The sequence below is a fragment of the Periplaneta americana genome, unplaced genomic scaffold (genome assembly GCF_040183065.1).
Source record: "Periplaneta americana isolate PAMFEO1 unplaced genomic scaffold, P.americana_PAMFEO1_priV1 scaffold_32, whole genome shotgun sequence".
In the NCBI taxonomy this organism is placed as follows: domain Eukaryota; kingdom Metazoa; phylum Arthropoda; class Insecta; order Blattodea; family Blattidae; genus Periplaneta; species Periplaneta americana.
Window position 1 is genome coordinate 165,479 of NW_027185513.1, and position 19,357 is coordinate 184,835.

The 19,357-nt window shown below is 35.6% G+C and overlaps 1 protein-coding gene across 1 annotated transcript; it reads left to right on the plus strand.

Annotated features, from left to right (window-relative positions):
* The first annotated feature begins 1,074 nt into the window (after positions 1 to 1,074).
* Positions 1,075 to 18,910, plus strand: LOC138693973 (glucose dehydrogenase [FAD, quinone]-like). The gene is made up of 4 exons (XM_069817717.1): positions 1,075 to 1,099; positions 11,291 to 11,478; positions 13,545 to 13,807; positions 16,668 to 18,910. Exons 2-4 carry the CDS (start codon positions 11,306 to 11,308, stop codon positions 18,107 to 18,109), a joined length of 1,878 nt encoding a protein of 625 aa, XP_069673818.1. The 5' UTR covers positions 1,075 to 1,099; positions 11,291 to 11,305; the 3' UTR covers positions 18,110 to 18,910.
* The last annotated feature ends 447 nt before the right edge of the window (positions 18,911 to 19,357 follow it).

A 19,357-nucleotide genomic window follows, 5' to 3' on the forward strand; every position in this document is an offset into this window, starting at 1 on the left:
GCTACAATTCGGAGACAGGCGATGTTACATGTTGTTGGAGTACGTTGCCTGATATCTAAAGTTATAATTAAAGCATTCTGTGTGTTACTTGATAGCGTAAGGTAGCGTCCCGGCCTGGTATTTGTGAGATCCTGCGTTCGAACACAACTTGTGTTTTTTATGTCCTTTTTGGTTTTGTTTTAAGAGATAGAGAGAAAATATACATCATTGCTCCTTTCTCTTTTATGATTATTTTAGTAATTAACATCAGTTTCATGAATGTATTATGCTATGACATTATTATTATTATTATTTATTATGATATTATGGCTGCAAATGGAAAAAAAGGAAAGATTTTATTCTCAACAAAATTATCTTTCGTGGCAAGATAAACTTACTGGAGTCTGCCTTAGAACATTCAAACAATTAAACTTTCAAAAAACAAACCAAAACGCCACGATTCTTTTCTCCACGTATCTCGCTTTTTTTTCCTTTGAATTAATATGTTGACATTTTGTAATATGATCATTCAATGGAAACATTGTTGCATTCGGTTAAACGTCAAATTGTGATATACCTAAAAGAACAATATTGATAGTAGCTTAATTTTAAACGAAATTATAGCAAAACTATTGAAACTGTACCATATCTCAATTTTAGATAAATGTTTACTATTTGTTGTTACTTCCACCTTACCGCTATCATAATAATTTTTCTGTTATTTTCAATATTAAAGTTCAAAAGTTTTAACACAATGTAATATGTTCCGCTTTAAAACTTCCGATTGTTACATTTGGCTCACTAGATTTAGACCTTGGAGTTTTAAGCCTTCAGAATTATATTCGTATTTTATTTGAATCTCCCAATATGTATCCCAAACGTTTCTCGATTTTTATGGGAATTTTAAGCTGTTTTAATGAGAGAAAGGGTTTTTAATGAGAAAAAGTGGGTAAAAATAATTTTCCGCGTCATAAAAAAGGGGTTGAGTAGGGACTTACTGTATATGCACGGTCATAAACCGTCTTCCCAAAATGGCGGAATCGTGTCTCGTCGAGGTACATAAATATGTAGTTGCTCTCGATCCTACTCACACCATCTTCCTCTGCACCTCGAAGCACATGTGAGTATCAGTACCTTGTGTTACATTATTATACACATTTATTGTGTTTTTCTGAATTATGAAATATAAGAGAAACAGTTTGATTAAAATTAGCATGAATGTAATTTAATAGTAATTTATAAATGCTACTAATAAATTATACGTGACTGTCATGGATGTTAAAAAATTTAATTTACCTGAGAAATAAGTGAAGTGTCAATTTTACTTCAGTGAAATCAATAAGCCCAATAATTGCAGGAGAAGTCAGTAATTCAGATTACCCTCAGAAAGAATGTATCGCATAAATTAGACGCGACAAAAGTACTGAAGAAAATTACACATTGTCTCCGATATGGGAAGCTGTGCATAAAGCATTAAATTACGAAAATAACTGAGTAATGCTATACGAGAATACTGGTTCTAAATTATGTCTGGAAAATTTAAATCAAATGGAATTTATAACATAAATATCTGGCTACTAAGTCTCATATTGGCAGAAGTGGTTGTTTTTTGATACCGAGTCCGTAACAACTAAGTCATAGAATTTTATCATATTGTCTCTGCTGCATTGATGACGATTTTTAATTTGTTCACTTTTCACTAATACATCGACGAATTTACTACAGAGATACTGTAATTCTGTTTAATAACGAGATTAGAAAACGACATGACTTCAGTGTTAGCCAGTAGAGATCTCCCCATTCGTTTTATGCGACAACAATTGCCAAGAATTGAAAATTAAGTAATGACGGGACTCGACAAATAATTAATTTTACTGATATTCATAATCGTTCATAAAAAGTGATAGACGATTCATAGAATTTCTAGAATCGCGTGAAACGATTATTCCAAACTGGCGTAAGTCAAAATATTTAATATTTTTGGAGAAAAATTCGCTCCGGCGCCGGGGATCGAACCCAGGTCCTTGGTTCTACGTACCAAGCGCTCTGACCACTGACCTACGCCGAATTCAATCCACAGCACAGGCTCGAACCTTCATACACGTCAAAATATATATGCCTAACTTAGAGTCAGGCCACAAAGAGAAACATCAAAGGAGGAAGGTTCGATCCGGTGATGTGGATTGAATTCGGCCGGTACGATCCCCGGCGCCGGAGCGAAGTTTTCTACTAAAATATTAAGTGTCAATATTACAGATAAATTCTGTAGGACAAATTAATATATCTATAATAGTAAGTCAAAATGGCAAGTAATGAGAAAAATAGCAACAACTGATAAAATAAATTTCACGCTCCTAGTGCCTGCATTTCTTTCTTCAAACGGATCTCTGTCAAGACATGGGTGCGTCTGTTAAGTAAACTTATACAGTTATATATCGGCTTGAAAAAGATAAATTAAAATATGAATAACATAAGTTAAAAGTCTCAAAATAACGACTTACGATACTTTGAAATGCGACTCTTTAATTACTATTGTTAACCGATGTTTCCGAAGTGGATCCAAATTTCCGAATTGGCTCCCAAAGTATAAATTATGAATAATTTTATCTTGACAAGATAACGTTACTATTTTAACTAAATTTTCTATCAGAAGTAATTGCTAAATTACTATAATTTCATTTAAGTGACCATTAACATGCTTTCAGTCATCTTATGATTCATTTATTTTCAGAATTCAGTTAATAAAACAATTTGTTGAAATACTTTTCATTACGTGGGTCCTGGTTTACATTCGAACTGACTTCGAAACTGGTATTCTGCTTCGACTCCAATTGTATCAAATTTTCCTTCCCTGTTTAACAGACTTAGGAGTGTCTACGTTACGTAGGTCTGGTTAAAAGTGTTATTACAGTTGTGCAGTACTTAAGCCATTATCTTCGTCTTCTTTATATTTTCGGTAAAAACTTAAAACTCACTTTTTTTTAAAAAACTGCACAGTGTAATGTCACATTCTCTGTATTCTTGTATTCTTACATAATACTTTTAATAAATTTATCTTCTTCAAGCCGTTGTTTGTTTCTGTACTGCTTGTTACTGTTCAGTTTGATGTTTGTGTTATTTTGAATAGAAATTAAAACATCAATAAAGTTAAAAATATTGGGATGAAATTTCAGTCTTTAAATTTTTAGTAGTTCACTAGTTGCAATACAAAGTGGCGGATCGTTCTGACGTAGAATTGTTACATCTGGAACTGTTCGAAAATCAAACGCCAGATGGAAATAATGTTAACCATTTAAATAATGATCATTCTGAAAAATTTAATGACAAAATTTCACGAAAGATACCGCATCATGAATATCGTGGCACTCAAAATTTTAGAAGAAACTGATCATAGGTTAGGATATCATCAGAATGACTGACACAAAGCTGAAACTATTCAACTAAGTACTATACAACTTAGTTCAATTTTTATTTTATTGGGTTATTTTACGACGCTGAATGAAATGAAGGTGATAATGCCGGTGAAATGAGTCCGGGGTCCAGCATCGAAAGTTACCCAGCATTTCCTAGTATTGGGTTGAGGGAAAACCCCGGAAAAAACCTCGCCCATATAACTTGCCCCGACCGGGATTCGAACCCTGGCCACCTAGTTTCGCAGCCAGACGCGCTGACCGTTACTCCACAGGTGTGGACTAGTTCTATTTTAACACATGAAAGTGGTTATTATAACTATATACGGGTACCTAAGAAATATTAGTAAATTAATACACAATGTACATTCATAACAAAACATAATTGATATATTAACTTCCATTTATTAGAATTAAATTTACGCACATATTGGACGCCTACCGTGAAAATAGTTATATAACACAGCATATTAGGTATCAAGTTTCTACTTTCTTTCAGCTCTGCAACTGTACTTCACAGTACAGTAAATTCATGTCGCTATCCTATGGCTTTATGCGATTGAATAGTGACAGGGGTAGAATTCGCAGTCTGTCATAAAGAACAGATTTATGACCCGAGCAAAGAGGCGGAGGCGTTTCGGAAGGTATTATTTGTGGAGTACGTACATTCTTAGGTCCTGAACGATCTTTGCATACTTACATGTGAAATTATGTGCCATCTGTTAATTCTTTTGATGTCTTTCCGACCTATCAAATGGTTTTCAGACGTCGTGTGTGAACTTCTGTTGTCTTCTGGTAGCACCTATAGCAGTCATAAAAAGTGCTGAATTGAACTTTGAGTTGGATTTTAATAGACATTTCAACAATAATTTCTAAAATCAAACTTTTCCTTGGGAATGATTAAGGTCCACTTCAGAAAATGAAAAACCAATGAAATTATACATTTCTAAACATAATAACTTCAAATTTAACGACCAATCACAACTGCAGAATTTTGTAGCTTCAACAATAAGCTACCTCTACTTGTCCTGCTTGGCAAATGTAGTTGCATATCAGTATCAGAATTATTTCAGTTCACATCTAAAGTGGACAACTGCTTGAAACGCGAAATTTAAAACGGGAACAGAAATTGGGACTGAGTGAGAGGGGTGATTCAACTTACGAGTAAAGTGGTGTGTGTCAAACCGACAAAGGTTACCGATGTGTAAACTGAAGAAAGTAAGCTGATAATTATGTTAGATTTGGACAAGGACTGTGCAAGACCGCAGTGTGTTGTTTGTGGTGACATTTTTGCTAACATAAGCCTGAAGCTTTTTCTACTTAAACGCCAGTCACTGATTTTCAATTACAGAAATGTTATAAATATTTGCCAGTAATTAGTTTCAAGGACTTCCTAGTGTTAGCGAATAATACCATAAAAGTCTTATTACCTTTTTCATCCACACATTTGTGCGAGAAGTCTCTTTCTTCATAACCTTATCTAAAAAAAAAAAATAAATCCAGAAATAGAATTTGTGCTGAAAGTCCTGTAACTTCTTTAGTCCCCGACTTCAAAACTCTATGCTATCGAAATTAAGCCCGTCCTCATTGGATTTCAAATGAAGTGGTGAGTAACTCTATAAAAAAGTTCAGGTTAGGAGAGAAATTTAAAGTATTGAAACTACCCTGCAACTTAAGCCCGCATGAAATTGTTTCACTACACAAAATCGCCATAAATTACCTCACATTCGCAAAAGTGCAGGTAAATCAAAATAAAAATTAAGGAAAAAGACAACAAATTATTTTCTATTTTGTCAGTGTGTCTTACATAATTACTGATGATGGTTATTATGGTAATAAAGTCAAAGGACTACTAACATAATATGAATAACTATTTAAGACTTTATCTTACTGCTCTTAAAAATGGAAAAGTGTAGGCCTATGTCCTTCCTAGGTAGCGAATTAATACAAAAAATGGCATATATGTCCTACACGTCTCGTGTAGGCATGTGCCAGTGGCTCATTAAAACAGAGGAAATTGCAGTTAGCCGTAAAAGCACGAACACAATTTAAGCAGAACTATTACTTCACGTATTTATGAGGTGCTGAAGCCGAGGTGACGATCTGCCATCCACATTTGGATCTTGTCCCCATATTTGGCGAAACGTGCACCGTACATAAGGTTTAATCATGCCATTCTATTATTTGGTAGTCAACCAAAAATAACACCGGACCATATTCTCAAACGTAGCTCGTAAACTGAACAAGTAAAAATATATTTCTGTTTCCAGACAAGGACTAGTGACTTACTATAAATAAACAGTGACCTTAACTCTGTATTACACAAGGTTCAGTTACCTAGGTATAATAGATTACGATTATGTCATAACTCGCAATTGAATAATATACAGTAGAACCCCGCCTATCCGAAATTCCTAATAATCCGAACATATCAAAGAAAGAAAAAGACAGAAATGAGGAAATAGAAAGAAAGTATATTTGAACTCAAACTCAATTTAATTTTACCGTAGTTAGAAACTGAAAATGTATAATATAGGATACAGTATAATGCCATGTCATATTATATTGTATATCACTCATCATAATATCCTATCACTTCATATATTGTGACAAATTCTATCATATATTTCATCATATCGCAGCATATCATATCACATTTGAAGCATACAGGGGAAAAACCATAAAAGTCACATTTCTGTTAAGGGCAAGGTAATGATCTAATTCAGTAGGTCTAACTTGCTGCAAAATTTGTTGCAATTCCTATTGAAAATGAAGAAAGGGATTACTGTATCAGTGGTGATATTTCTCCTTTTCACCGGTTTCGATAAAAACAACAGTAAAGTTTGCAGTAATCTATTGAATTAGATAACGACATCACCCTTAACACCTCTTTCGTCTATTCGCTTCATACAATGTATAAAAATCTTATTTGTACACATCAATTATTCTTATGAAAAGCAGATTTACTGCACCGAAATGCAGTTCAATCTCCCTTTTTCTGTTTAAGTATGAATGTTAATAACATTTCTAGCAATGAGTTACGCAGATAATATATTTAACATTTATCTTTCGGATTCAGATTGAAAACAACATAAATCACACTCAAATTCGTTTACTTTTCATATTTGTACAATAGAAACGTCCTTCGATAAAAGCGACGCAAACTATATTGACTGTTGTCATTTGAAGGACATGTTTGCGAAGGGTTGAAGTGATAGATTTGTGTTTACATTGCTGGACAGTGCAGTACAAGATGGGGTAGCAGAAGGAACTCAGCTCTAACCTGAAAAAGGTAATTGTGAATCTTGCTCATAAAGAGCACTCAACTAGACAAATTGGTGCAATGATTAATAAGCCACATACCGCAGTGCATTATGCTATTGTAAAGAAGTTTATAAATGAAGGTTCAGTAAAAATAATACCAATAAATTCCAAGAAAAGAAGGCTTAATTATAGAGAAGTAAATAAAGTAAAAGATCCTCGAGTTAATATATCACAGATTCAACAATTGGTTAAAAATGTAACTGGGCAACACATGTCCCACCAGACAATACGTAGTACGCTTTGGAAGCATGGGAAGAATATCCCGAAAAAAATGGAAGCATGGGAAGAACATCCCGAAGAAAAAGGCCATAAGCTATGTCAGTAAAGAAAACCAACTAAAAAGACTTCAGTTTGCAAAAGAGCATGTGGACTGAGAACAAGACTTGTGGGACAAGGTGATCTGGTCTGACGGGACAAAAATTAACCTCTATGGCACTAACGGAGTTCAAAGAGTTTAGAGAAAGAAGAATTCGACCGACGAAAATATTAACACACTTCCCACTGTTAAACACGGTGGTGGGTCCATAATGATTTGGGGTTGTATGTTGGCGAATGGCGTTGGAACTATTGATTTCATAGATGGAAGGATAGCTTCGGAACAGGTCTATAGGCCTGAGGAAGAAGGAGAAGACAATACAACCCTGAAAAATAATGTAAAGCAGAGTGCCGAAAAAATGGGTGTGTATCGGGTTATATGTTTCAGCAAGATATGTTGCTGAAATCAACAAGGATTGGCTTATTTGGGATATTCCAAAACGGTTGAAAACACCCGCCCAATCAGCAGGCATTAATCGAATAGAATATCTGTGGGAAATTGTGAAAAGGAGGGTCAAAAAGGGAAACATTTCTTCAAAAGAAGAAGCAAAGAGAGTTGTTGTAGACAAATAGGAGAAAATTTCTCCTGAAACATTCTGAAAAAATGTTCAATCAATGCGTTGAAGAGTCAAGCTGTAATTAAAGCAAAAGGATACTCAACTATGTACTAAAACTTTATTTTTCACTGTAATCACATTATTGATGTTTTTTGTTTATTTCAAGTGCAATAAGAAAGTTACGTACAAAAGGTATCCGGTATATATTTATGTTAATTAATTTCATTCAGTTACGTTGTTACATATCAAGTGTTCTTTTATTTAATACTGTTTGTTATATATGAAATGATGACAGAAAAATACAAACTAAAGAAGTAGTGAATAAGATGTGTACACTAATGCAATTTTTATATTAAAATTATCAGTCTACAAATAAGATTGTTATTCATTGTGTGTGTATATATATATATATATATATATATATATATATATATACACACACAATTATAATACAAGGTGTAAGGGAACTAAATAGGGTCCTTTTGAAAGATGACTCAGGGTAGTGAATTAAAACATAATTGTGGTCTTTTATTACACTTCTCCTTCGATGAAGCACCGTTAAACAGGAACAAAAATAGTATTTTCCCAATATTTGCAGCACTATATCGCGGTAATGACCCGAGAGAAATGGCTCATTTCTATACAAGCACTGGGTAAAAATAATCTCAACAGTTAATGTTTTGAATATTTTTTTGCATACCAAAGAGTTCAGCCATGAATTCAAGTAGAATAATTACGAAAATCTTTAAAATAAATTTTGTAACGCAGCGCACTTTCGTGCATCACCGACTGAGTATAGCAGAGGAAGAGAGGAAGAGAGGACGTTACGGAATGCCGGCCGCGCTTGGTAGACTTATTGCAGTTGTCATGATATTGCCAAATGTTTCACTGATACATAAAGATTTCCTCTAAAACGGTGAATGTTAGAGAATAAAACTTAACTTATTTTGATTTTTCAAATTTCTCCTCATTATATATTACCAGTTTCATTTCGGTGCACCATCCACCCTATATAATTATGAACTGTTGTATTTATATGAATACTGAAATACCCATTAGAAATGACCATAATGATATTAGACTTTTATGTTTAAGTATTATACCGATATAAAATTTGAGAGGTGATAATATGTGAGTTATGATATGAGATGAATTCACAAACATTATCTGGATCAGAAAATACAAAATTATTCATAATAATAATAATAATAATAATAATAATGATGATGATGATGATGATGATAATAATAATAATAATAATAATAGTTCATTTTAGCTGGCAGAGCTAAGGCCGTAAGGCCTTCTCTTCCACTCAACCAGCAAAAACAGTATATACCTATGCATGAACTTACAAAGAATTCAACAATTTGCTTTAGATGAGAGTTACATGTATACAAGAGATATTTACGAATTAAACAACAAAATACTCTGAACTATTAATTAAACGCTGAAATAAAATGTGTAGCAGAATTAAGCTAAAATACATAGAATGTTAATATATTTCAAATAATATTAGATAATAAAAAGAGATTATTATGAGACAATTTTGAAAATACAGCACAATCAGGATGATGTCTAAAAGAAAGAAGTAACAATGTAGTCAGTGATAGTTTAAATCAGTATGATTGGAGTGAAATGCTAATAAGGTTATCTTTTAAGCTGTTCTTAAAGGTGTTTATTGTCTTGCAGTCCCTAATACTTTGTGACAAAGAATTCCATTGACGCGAGGTGGATACTGTAAAAGATGATGAATAACAAGATGTTCTATGAAGAGGTATACTTAGCGTGCCACCGATAAGTGATCTGGTATTTACGTCGTGGTTAGAGTATAGATATGAGAAACGAGACGAAAGGTAATTTGGTGTTAAGGTGTGCAGAATTCGAAAGAGTAAAGACAAAGAGTGTAAAGTTCTGCGTTCTTTAAGTCGGAGCCATGAAAGACTTGCGAAGGATAGTGATATGTGATCATATCGTCGGATTTTGCACACGTATCTGACGCACATATTCTGAGCTCGCTGTAACTTGACTGACAGTTCAGAACTTAGGTCACTTAACGAAACGTTACAATAATCGAAGTGCGGCATTACTAGGGTTTGTACTAGGGTAAGTTTTAGTTGCTGGGACAAGAAGTTTCTCGAGCGACTCAAACAGTGAATGGAAGAACAGATTTTTTTTATCGTTTCTTTAACTTGAAAATTCCAACTTAGATTATTATCGAAAAAGAAGCCAAGATTTTTTACGACTCAACAAAAACACATATTATATTTTAATTTAATCTTGTTTACCCGTGTTCAATTCCCGGCGTACTCGTGATTTAAAACTTGTGTTGGACATGTCCGTGTCCAGGTAACACAGGGATTTTCTCCAGGAGCCTCAGTTCCTCTGTGGCATCCCAACAAATCCCTATCATCGTATTCTCATATGATCGCGGGTGTAATATAGACAAGCCACCTATGGCGCATTCTAAGCAACAACTCTGTCGGAAAATTGAAAAGTGTGTTCCAAATTTCGCTGAGTCCATTTGGCCAATTTTGAGATTTATACATAGCTATATATCGTTATATTTTAAGCTTGTTTTCTTCCAAAACAACGTCAATTATTATCTAGAAGTTTGTGTTACTGTGCATATCACTTGAAAACTCGCTCGGTCCGTAGACCGATGGATAAAAAAAAAAACTAGCCTAGTCCTTTCATAAAAATGGACTGAACGCGTGTTGGGTTCACATTCATCAATTATTTATCTACACAAATGGCTTTATATGCGCAAATGACGAAGTACCCGCCATTAGTAAAAAAAAATGTCGTAATATCTTTTATTCTATTCCATACAGCTTACACAATCACTGTAGCTCTGAGATAAGATAATAGTAAAAAATTACACTAAAATGTTTTAGCTCTTTCAAATGAAATCTAGTCATCCCTAATAGAAACAAAAACATTAAACTTGGTGTTTATTATTCGCCGCGGTTAACAAACTTATCCCACTGTGGCATGAGGTAACAGATGCCTACGTTGTAGAATCCCTGTGACCTGGAGGTGAATCAACAGCATTTTGTACCTCTACGTCGATTGGAAATGCGGTTCCCTTCAGGGGTTCTTTAATCTCCAAAAATATGTAAATAACATGGCGATAAGTCTGGGCTGGTCATGTGTTTCCCAGCAAAACCTTTGCACTTCGTCCCTTGTTGATCTGCCAATGTGAGTTCGTCCACTGTCATGGGGTAAAACGACTCTTTTTGTCAAAAGCCCTCGGCGTTTATTCTTGAAATTTTGTTTAGAATGTACGAATATAGCGCTCGGCATTAATCATTTGTCCACGCTCAAGAAATTCCACTAGAAATGGACCTCCATAATATAAAAAGGAAAATGATAATATGGCTATCTTGCATTTTCTTGCAACTTGAACTTTTATGGCAAGAAGATGCGCTGTGTTTCCATCCCATACTACCCCGACAGGAGTGTAGTTTAAAATGATGAAATCAAGATTCATCACCTATCACCATCCAATGCAAGAACTAATCACCCTCCTTCGAATATCGTCTGAGTTTCTGTCGGCAGATAATCACACGTTGAACTTCCTGCTCAGCAGTTAAAAGATAGTGACACCCACTGCGAGCAAACTTTCATATAGGGCTACTGCAAGTGTTTCTGGGCCACTGGTCCAGTAAATTTACTATGCTAAGTATGATAACTCTTGATCAATAGATCTGGAGCTCGAAGATGGAGACCTGCCTGTCGGTGTGCTCCCTCTACAGACTCATGACCCTGATCAACTGGTACGTCAGCAAACAAAGTCATCACGACATCTCATCGCCTGCGCAACTGAAAGATGGAGATCAGTTTGATTTTATCATCGTTGGTGGCGGATCTGCGGGCTGTGTTCTGGCCAACAGGTGAGCCAGTTTGACATAAACGTTTTACCTGAAATTATCAGAAGTAAAAACATAAATTAAGATATAGCATGCAGTAAATAATATTTTGAGGCACATTATTCACGACAGTCCAACTTTATCGATTCGGCCATCGTTTTGTCCATGTTCATCCGTATACTATATAACGTCTTTGGTTCATCCCTTCACATATCCATCCGTGCAACTACCAGTCTATATATCTGTCCGCCTGTCTGTCAGTCCTTCTATTCATATGTCCAGTCATCAATAAATCTGTCCATTCATCTATGATCTATCCGCCCGTCCCAGTGACGACCCAAGCACCCGAGTATCTATTCATATGTATCTAACTGTTCGCTCTTTCAACTTCTGTTTATTCGTCCATTCATCTCTTCATTTATCCATTAATGCATCCATTCTCTCCATAAAATTATCCATTCATACATTTCTAAATATCTTCATGCATTCGTCTCATTCCTATGTCGAACTTAATGCAACAAATTTTTTTTGATGGTCAAGTTTACCACAGTTTACGGAATAGAAAATAGCTCACATCAGAAGACAGCGAGGGAGTATGCCAGACGATATACTCCTTAAGGCCTTCCCTATTAAATAATTTCTTCCCCAAGCAAAAACTGAAATCACGCCCCTTATACTTTCACGCATATGTGAATAATAATTACATACATGCATACATACACACATACATACATACATACATACATACATACATACATGTATATTTCTATATTTACATATATTTAAGAGTAGGCTACGTAAATAGAAATAAAATAAAATATAGGCCTTCATTTTCTAATTTATTTTACACATAGGCCTGTATGTTGTAGTACCATTACACTATTCATTCCTTAGTAATCAACTGTTGAAGGAATCTTGGCGCAGGATCTTGCACTTAAACCTAATGTAACCTAACAGATGACTCCTAAAAGAAATGGGCCACGGACCTGCATTTCCCTCACACAGAGTTTGGTAGGCCTACTTTCCAAATTGAAGGATCCTGAAATCGGAGCCTTGGTTTTCGCATAGACTATAATTATGTCTTTGCTACTCTGGGGCGAGTTTACTCGTGTTTCAATCGCACAGCGAAAGGGCTCGGATTCCTTTTCTTGCGAGGACTGCGGCGCCCTTCTTCCCCACTCACTCTTCAGGTTTTTATAACACCTTCAGTGATTTTACCGTGTGGCTGTTCTGTCACGTTTCTACCCCTCATATGGTAGTCACTACCGGTACGACCACTTTCTGCTTTCTCCTTCAAATGCTCCTTCTTATGGAACGGTGAAGTTAAACAAGTGGCCAACAGGCTTGGAACTTACTCAGGTACTTCCTCTAAAGGTAAGCGTTCACTACATCGTATCGCACTCATCGGACGAATCGCACGGATCGGAAGAAGACTGTTTTTGCTGTAATTGATATGTAATCGCATTCACTACATCGTATTGCATGCATCACCTCCCGCCAAATCCGTCCACGTTTCTCGGATGAGCAATTTTTCCGATGCGTGCGATCATGGCCTTCTTTAATAAATCAATTTTAATTGGTCAACTGTTACTATTATGTTGTGCCATGTTCAGTGTCGCGCCAAAATGGCAGACGGAAAACTTATTTGGCTTGTAGAAAATTACGAAGAATTATATAATTTGAGGCGTTTCAATTAGAGTAATCAAGTCATTTCTTACATATATATAATGTAACCAATATTTCTTTCGTTTCTTCCTCTTCAATTAAGACGCATGAAGCAATTAAAAATTCTTATTCTCTAACAGTCATAATTAATAGATCTAACCTCAATCCAGTAATGTCAATATCGTACGACGTCATGTGAAACAGCTGACAGGGGAATACGATGAGGCGATGAGGTGGAGCCGTTACAGTGAACGCACTGCACTTAAAATATCCGTTGCGTGAGATTCGTACGAGGAGTGCGATACGATGTAGTGAACGCTTACCTTTAGTCCCAACTTCCGTTGCTAGGTCGCGTTTTTGCATATATTTTAAATGTCTGTTTTTCAAGTTCCCTCATTCATTCATGACTATATCTGCATTTGCAGACTGTCAGAGATAGAACACTGGAGTGTCCTGCTACTGGAGGCTGGCGGAGAAGAGCCGGCCATTCTCAGCGTCCCTTCGTTCCGAGATTTTGGGTACGACAGTCGTGTGGACTGGGGTCACCGAACCCAGCCACAGGAAGGCGTGTGCGGAGGAGATCCTTGTGACTGGCCTAGAGGGAAAGCGCTGGGTGGGACGACAGTCCTTAACAGCATGATCTACAACAGAGGCAACAGGCGCGACTACGACTACTGGGCCAGTACTGGTAAGCAACATGTGCTGAATTGAATTGAATTCGAGAGGGGATAAGCTAGGCGCATTCCCAACCCACACCGGCTGACTACACTGAGGTACACTCTGTACCCAAGCCCACTCGTCCTTAGGCGAAAATGCCGTGGAATGATGACGGAACGAGGGATGTTGACGGAATGATGTAGATGCCTAATATGGGGAAAAGGGAGAACGCTGAGAAAAATTCCAACTACAACTTTGCCCGTCACAAGTATTGACAAAAAAAAACTCCAGACTGCCTGCAACTCGAATCTGGATCACCCATTGCAGGGGTAAAGAATATGTATACACAGGTTTCTGTCACGACGAGAAACGGAAAGTTGCATGTATGACTGTGAATCCCACCTAATGAATAGAGAGCTATTGACTATTGCCATTGTGGCGTCTTGTATTATTATTGTCTTCCTGCTGGTCTCACGTTAAGGGAATCATACATTAATCTCTTCCTTACCTACACAAATTCTTGTTATTTGTGGGATTTGAAAATCGAGACTTTTCTGACCTCTGGTGTGAAGTCTTTTCTATTAATTTTGTTACTCTAACAGTTGGACTTCAACATTGTACCTATATGTTAATTATTTATATGGAAATGTTGCATAACAAACTTCATAATTAATACTTGAAAAGTAAAGATAATATACGTTGAACTACCGAGGCAAAAATATAAAAATGGATATACATTATTACCAAACTAGGCTTCAGTGATATGCTCGGTTTTGTAATACGTAGGTGTAGATCAGACATACAGTGAAAATTAAACGTGTGTATATTGCAAATATTTTGTTCGGAGCAAAAATTAGTAAGAAGGAAATAAGTTTTATATCAAGACAAATTCAAGACATAACTTATGATTAATAACGTAGGAAGATGTCTCTAAATTACTTGAAACGGACGAAAGTTAGCCATTTAAGAAACAGTAAATCTTGGCACAACTTTACCACTCAAGTAGCAAAGACAATTAGTGACTATAACAGCCCAATCTTGTTTTTTGTTATTGAATGTACTTTCCTCAAATAGAAGGTGATAAATATTTTTTGAGTATCTCTAATACTTTTCGAGTTTTGACCTAAATCATGAGACTCTGCCAACATTTATATATAGACAAAACTTCTCATCTTCGCTAAGTTTGTTGCTCATTTTCCATAACTTGCGTTTTCAAAATCCGTTTTATTCATAACTTCCACGTTTTTTTAGACAAAATCAAATTTTGAATGCCAGGCTATTTCGTACTAGAGTCTGCCTTTAGCACTGTTTTATTATTTAAATTTTTTCCATTAATAATGCTTTATGTAGAAATCTTAATTAAATTTTACATTTCATACCAATAAATCTAAAAAGGTATTTCTTACTTATGTATTCGACTGATTGTGGCAGGATTTATTAACACTTCCATTTTGAATGAGATAGACAAGAAAGCGTTAAAAATTTTTCAAATTTGTGTAAGATATCAGAAAAACCAATTTTCCCTCCACAAAATGCACCACCATTTTAAAAATATAATCACTCTTAACAATAGAAGATTTGGAGTCTAAATATTATTTATTAATCTAAAATTTGTCAAATCATTATACAAAATTCCAGTGCCAAATTAATTCAGGATAATGTAGTAGGAAAAAAACATATGTAACCCTCCTCAGAAAATTAAATGTCTATACACAGACAAATAGGCGGATTGCTGCAGATAGCATAGGCCTACTCAAAATTATATTTTCAGAGATGCTGAAGAATTATATTTCCGCGCAATTCCCATTTGCAGCGTCACAATACTGTCTTTACACTTTGCTTAGTAACAAAGTAAAAAAGTGAGCGCCGTGACAATTAAATTAACGACCATTTTCAACTGCTATAGGTTAATAAATAGCCTCCTTCAGATTGTGATCCTCTTACTGGCGCATCCACAGACCGTTAAATAGTTGACCCTTCTTTATCAAAGATCTCTTATTAAAATTTGAGAGCAGGGTTATTATGGTCCAGGATATTCATATATGTTTGCCTTTATTGATTACCAAATAAATATTTACATGCACCGAATAGCTAGCTCTATTCCTTTATGGAGGCAGTACACAGCATTTTTATCTGCCTAAAAATTAATTACTCTTTGTCGGAATCGAACATAAGTACCTTGATTGCAAATACAAGAAGGCCTACTGTAAGTATTGGTCTAAAGTGCCCGTTTTAACACAATTCGAAACACGATTATATACTTGAATTATTTGTCTTGCCTCTGTTTCTGTAGTCGAAAAATGAAATTTATAACGAGTGTCTGGCATCCGTTCTAATGTATGTAAAATTAATTTTTAAGACGTTTCATAATTCAAGATATAAAATTATTTTAAGTTACGTAACCTTAGATCATACATTTAAATTTCATAAACATAGTATTCTACAATTCCCAGGAATGCCAACATCATCAGAAGTAGGCCTTACTGTATTTTATTTCCCTTCGTTCTGTCCATTATAACATTCATTTTGCTTTTATTTTCTTCTTTCTAAATACATCTTTTTCCCTTGCTTTTCATTTCTATTTAAACGTTTATATTTACATTAAAATATCCCTCGTTAGAGTTACCCTGTATCTCCTAAGATTGTGTGTAGATAAATTTGCATCAATATACAATATTTTAAGACATTCCAGTATCATTCCATTTCAAAAATTTAATGTCACTATCTCAGTACAATGGTAACTTAATCGCAGTACGTTCACTTTTACGTATTAGGTAAACTTGGTGGAGTTATCACGATGTGTTGTGTATATAGTAGATAAATTTTCATCAATATCTAGTGTTTTAAAACAATGTTAAATTAATCGCAATATGTTTCTTTTTCACAATCAGGTAACACAGGGTGGAGTTACCATGATGTGCTGCCTTACTTCAAGAAATCTGAGAACAACATGGATCCTGACATTGCCAGTGACAAGGTTCACCACAGTGTGGGAGGATATCTCAGCGTAGGAAGATTCCCCTATCAGGACAGGAACGTTAGGATCCTTATCGAAGGATACGAGGAAATGGGATATGAGCAAGTGGACTTCAATGCAGAACGTGTGACAGGAATCATGGTGATCCAGGCGACTCAACACAATGGGGAAAGAAGAAGCACCAACAGAGCTTTTCTGGCACCGATTCGGCACATAAGACCCAATCTAAAAATTGTTACGAATGCTAGAGTTACGAAAATTCTTATACATCCAGTTAATAGGAAGACTTACGGAGTTGAGTACGTCCACGAACTTGATAGAAATATAGGAGGCACTGTTCTCGCCAACAAGGAAGTTATTGTCTGTGGTGGAGCAATCAATTCACCACAATTACTGATGCTGTCGGGAATAGGTCCACACAATGTCCTCAAAAATGTAGGAATTAAAGTGATAGAAGATTTGGCAGTTGGTGAAAATCTTCAAGACCATGTAAGTGCCAGAGGATTTACATTTAAATTGAGTGAAAGTGCAAGTGTAGTGCCTTCTGAGAAGGATATCATCAACGACATTCACCAGTATTCTCAAATTAGGAGAAGCGGTCCATTATCAGGAACGGGAGTCAACCAACTAGAAGGCTATTTGAAGTCGAGACATATTACCAACGACGATGACTACCCTGATATCCAGTACTTCACATACTCCAGCATACATTCGTATGATCCAAGCATGTGCACAATCAACATCACGAGACCACTTTGTTACTACAACACGATACAGTATATGGCAGCTCTTGTGCGACCATTTAGTAGAGGTCGGATCATAATCAACTCAAAAGATCCTTTCGATCCTCCTCATATCTATCCTCATTTTTTCACTGATCCCAGAGACCATGAAATTATTATTGACGCACTAAATTCTGCAATGAGACTTTCGAAAACAGACGCTTTGAGAAAAGCCGGGTATTATGTGGACACAACTCCTATAGAAGGATGCGAATTTCTGGACTTTGGTTCAGAGGATTACTGGGTGTGCCTGGCTAAAAATCACACACAGACTCTCTACCATCCTGCAGGAACCTGTAAAATGGGACCGGAGGATGATACCTACGCGGTTGTCGACCCGGAGTTGAGAGTCTATGGGGTGAAGAGATTGAGGGTAGCAGACGCTTCCATAATGCCTAAAGTGGTAAGTGGTAATCTGAACGCTGGGGTCATAATGATAGCAGAGAAATGTGCAGATATGATCAAAATGTCATGGGGCGAGAGTACGAAAGAAAATCATCAAGTCGACAAGATGAAGCAAATCTACCGCAGGGAATTGACGCGCTATCTTAAGAAGCTTGTATCTCAGTTCTGAATACTTGATGTCCAAATGTGATAACGGAGAAATATGACCGTGTGTTTTAAGTATCCTCAGGATTCGTGTTTTTTCAAGAAGAGTCAGTGCTTGAAACTTCAGAGACACAATTCCTTTCAAACTCTTACACAAATATGAGTCTGGAGATAGTCTTCAAAATACATTTAAATATAAAATGTTCAGTGCGAGACAAATGCATGAAAACATAACACCTCATCCATATTTTATCGGAATGGCCACGATAAACTGAATAATTTATTATAATCACGAAATTATAATGTTGTCTGAAATGCCATACAAGGTATAAAAATAACCCACATTGCCTAATTATAAAAATGAATTCCCTTGAATTTGGAAAATATGTGATGATTAAAAATTAATTAAAATACAAATAATTCTAACCGAATTTTCCATAGAATTCATCTATTGGATATTTTCTTACAAATATTGTTGTAAAACAGAATTTAAATAGATATTTAACCTGTGCATTTTCAGATAAAATTAATCACAAGTCAATTAATTAAAAAACGAGTCTCATAAATATACCATGGATTTTACAGTGAAGAAGTTCATTGAATAACTCAGTTGATAATAAGCGTAGAATAGAGGTAAGTTACAGTAAGCTTCTTATGCGTTGTGATTCGCTGATAAGAGTCACACGAACATAACAAATGACACATTTCCTCATAGGTATATTTGATGTACCAATTTTGTTACATTATTTGTATCTGAAGTCAACATTAATGATACTGTTGTTAAACCAGGGCATGATACGTTTTGTAATAAAATATTTTAAATGCAGTAGTGTGTACTGATTTAACACAAACACGTACCTATAACCCTTTCCTAATTTTTATAAAGTAGCGTAAGACTAGGTTTCACTTCCGATTAAGCTTATATGCGTACAAATTAAGTTATTTTAAGATACCAATTGTTATTTAGAAATAGTTCCGTCTATATAAAATCATAACGAATAACGTAGCTTTAAATTGTTCTTTTACATACAGTGAGCAATTTTAGGTAGAAAATCGTAGACACACTCCCCTCCTCCGCACCTGGTGATGAGATGGAACAGTTGCACGTGGGTTTTCATACGCCCATACATGCTGATTGTGGAAATTTGTTATGCCATCTCGTGTGAACTGTGCTTCATCTCTAAATAATACTAAGGCAGGAAAGTTCGGATTTACACCACACTGCTGCAAGAACCACTGACAGAACCTAACTCGTGCAGGGTAATCTGCTGGT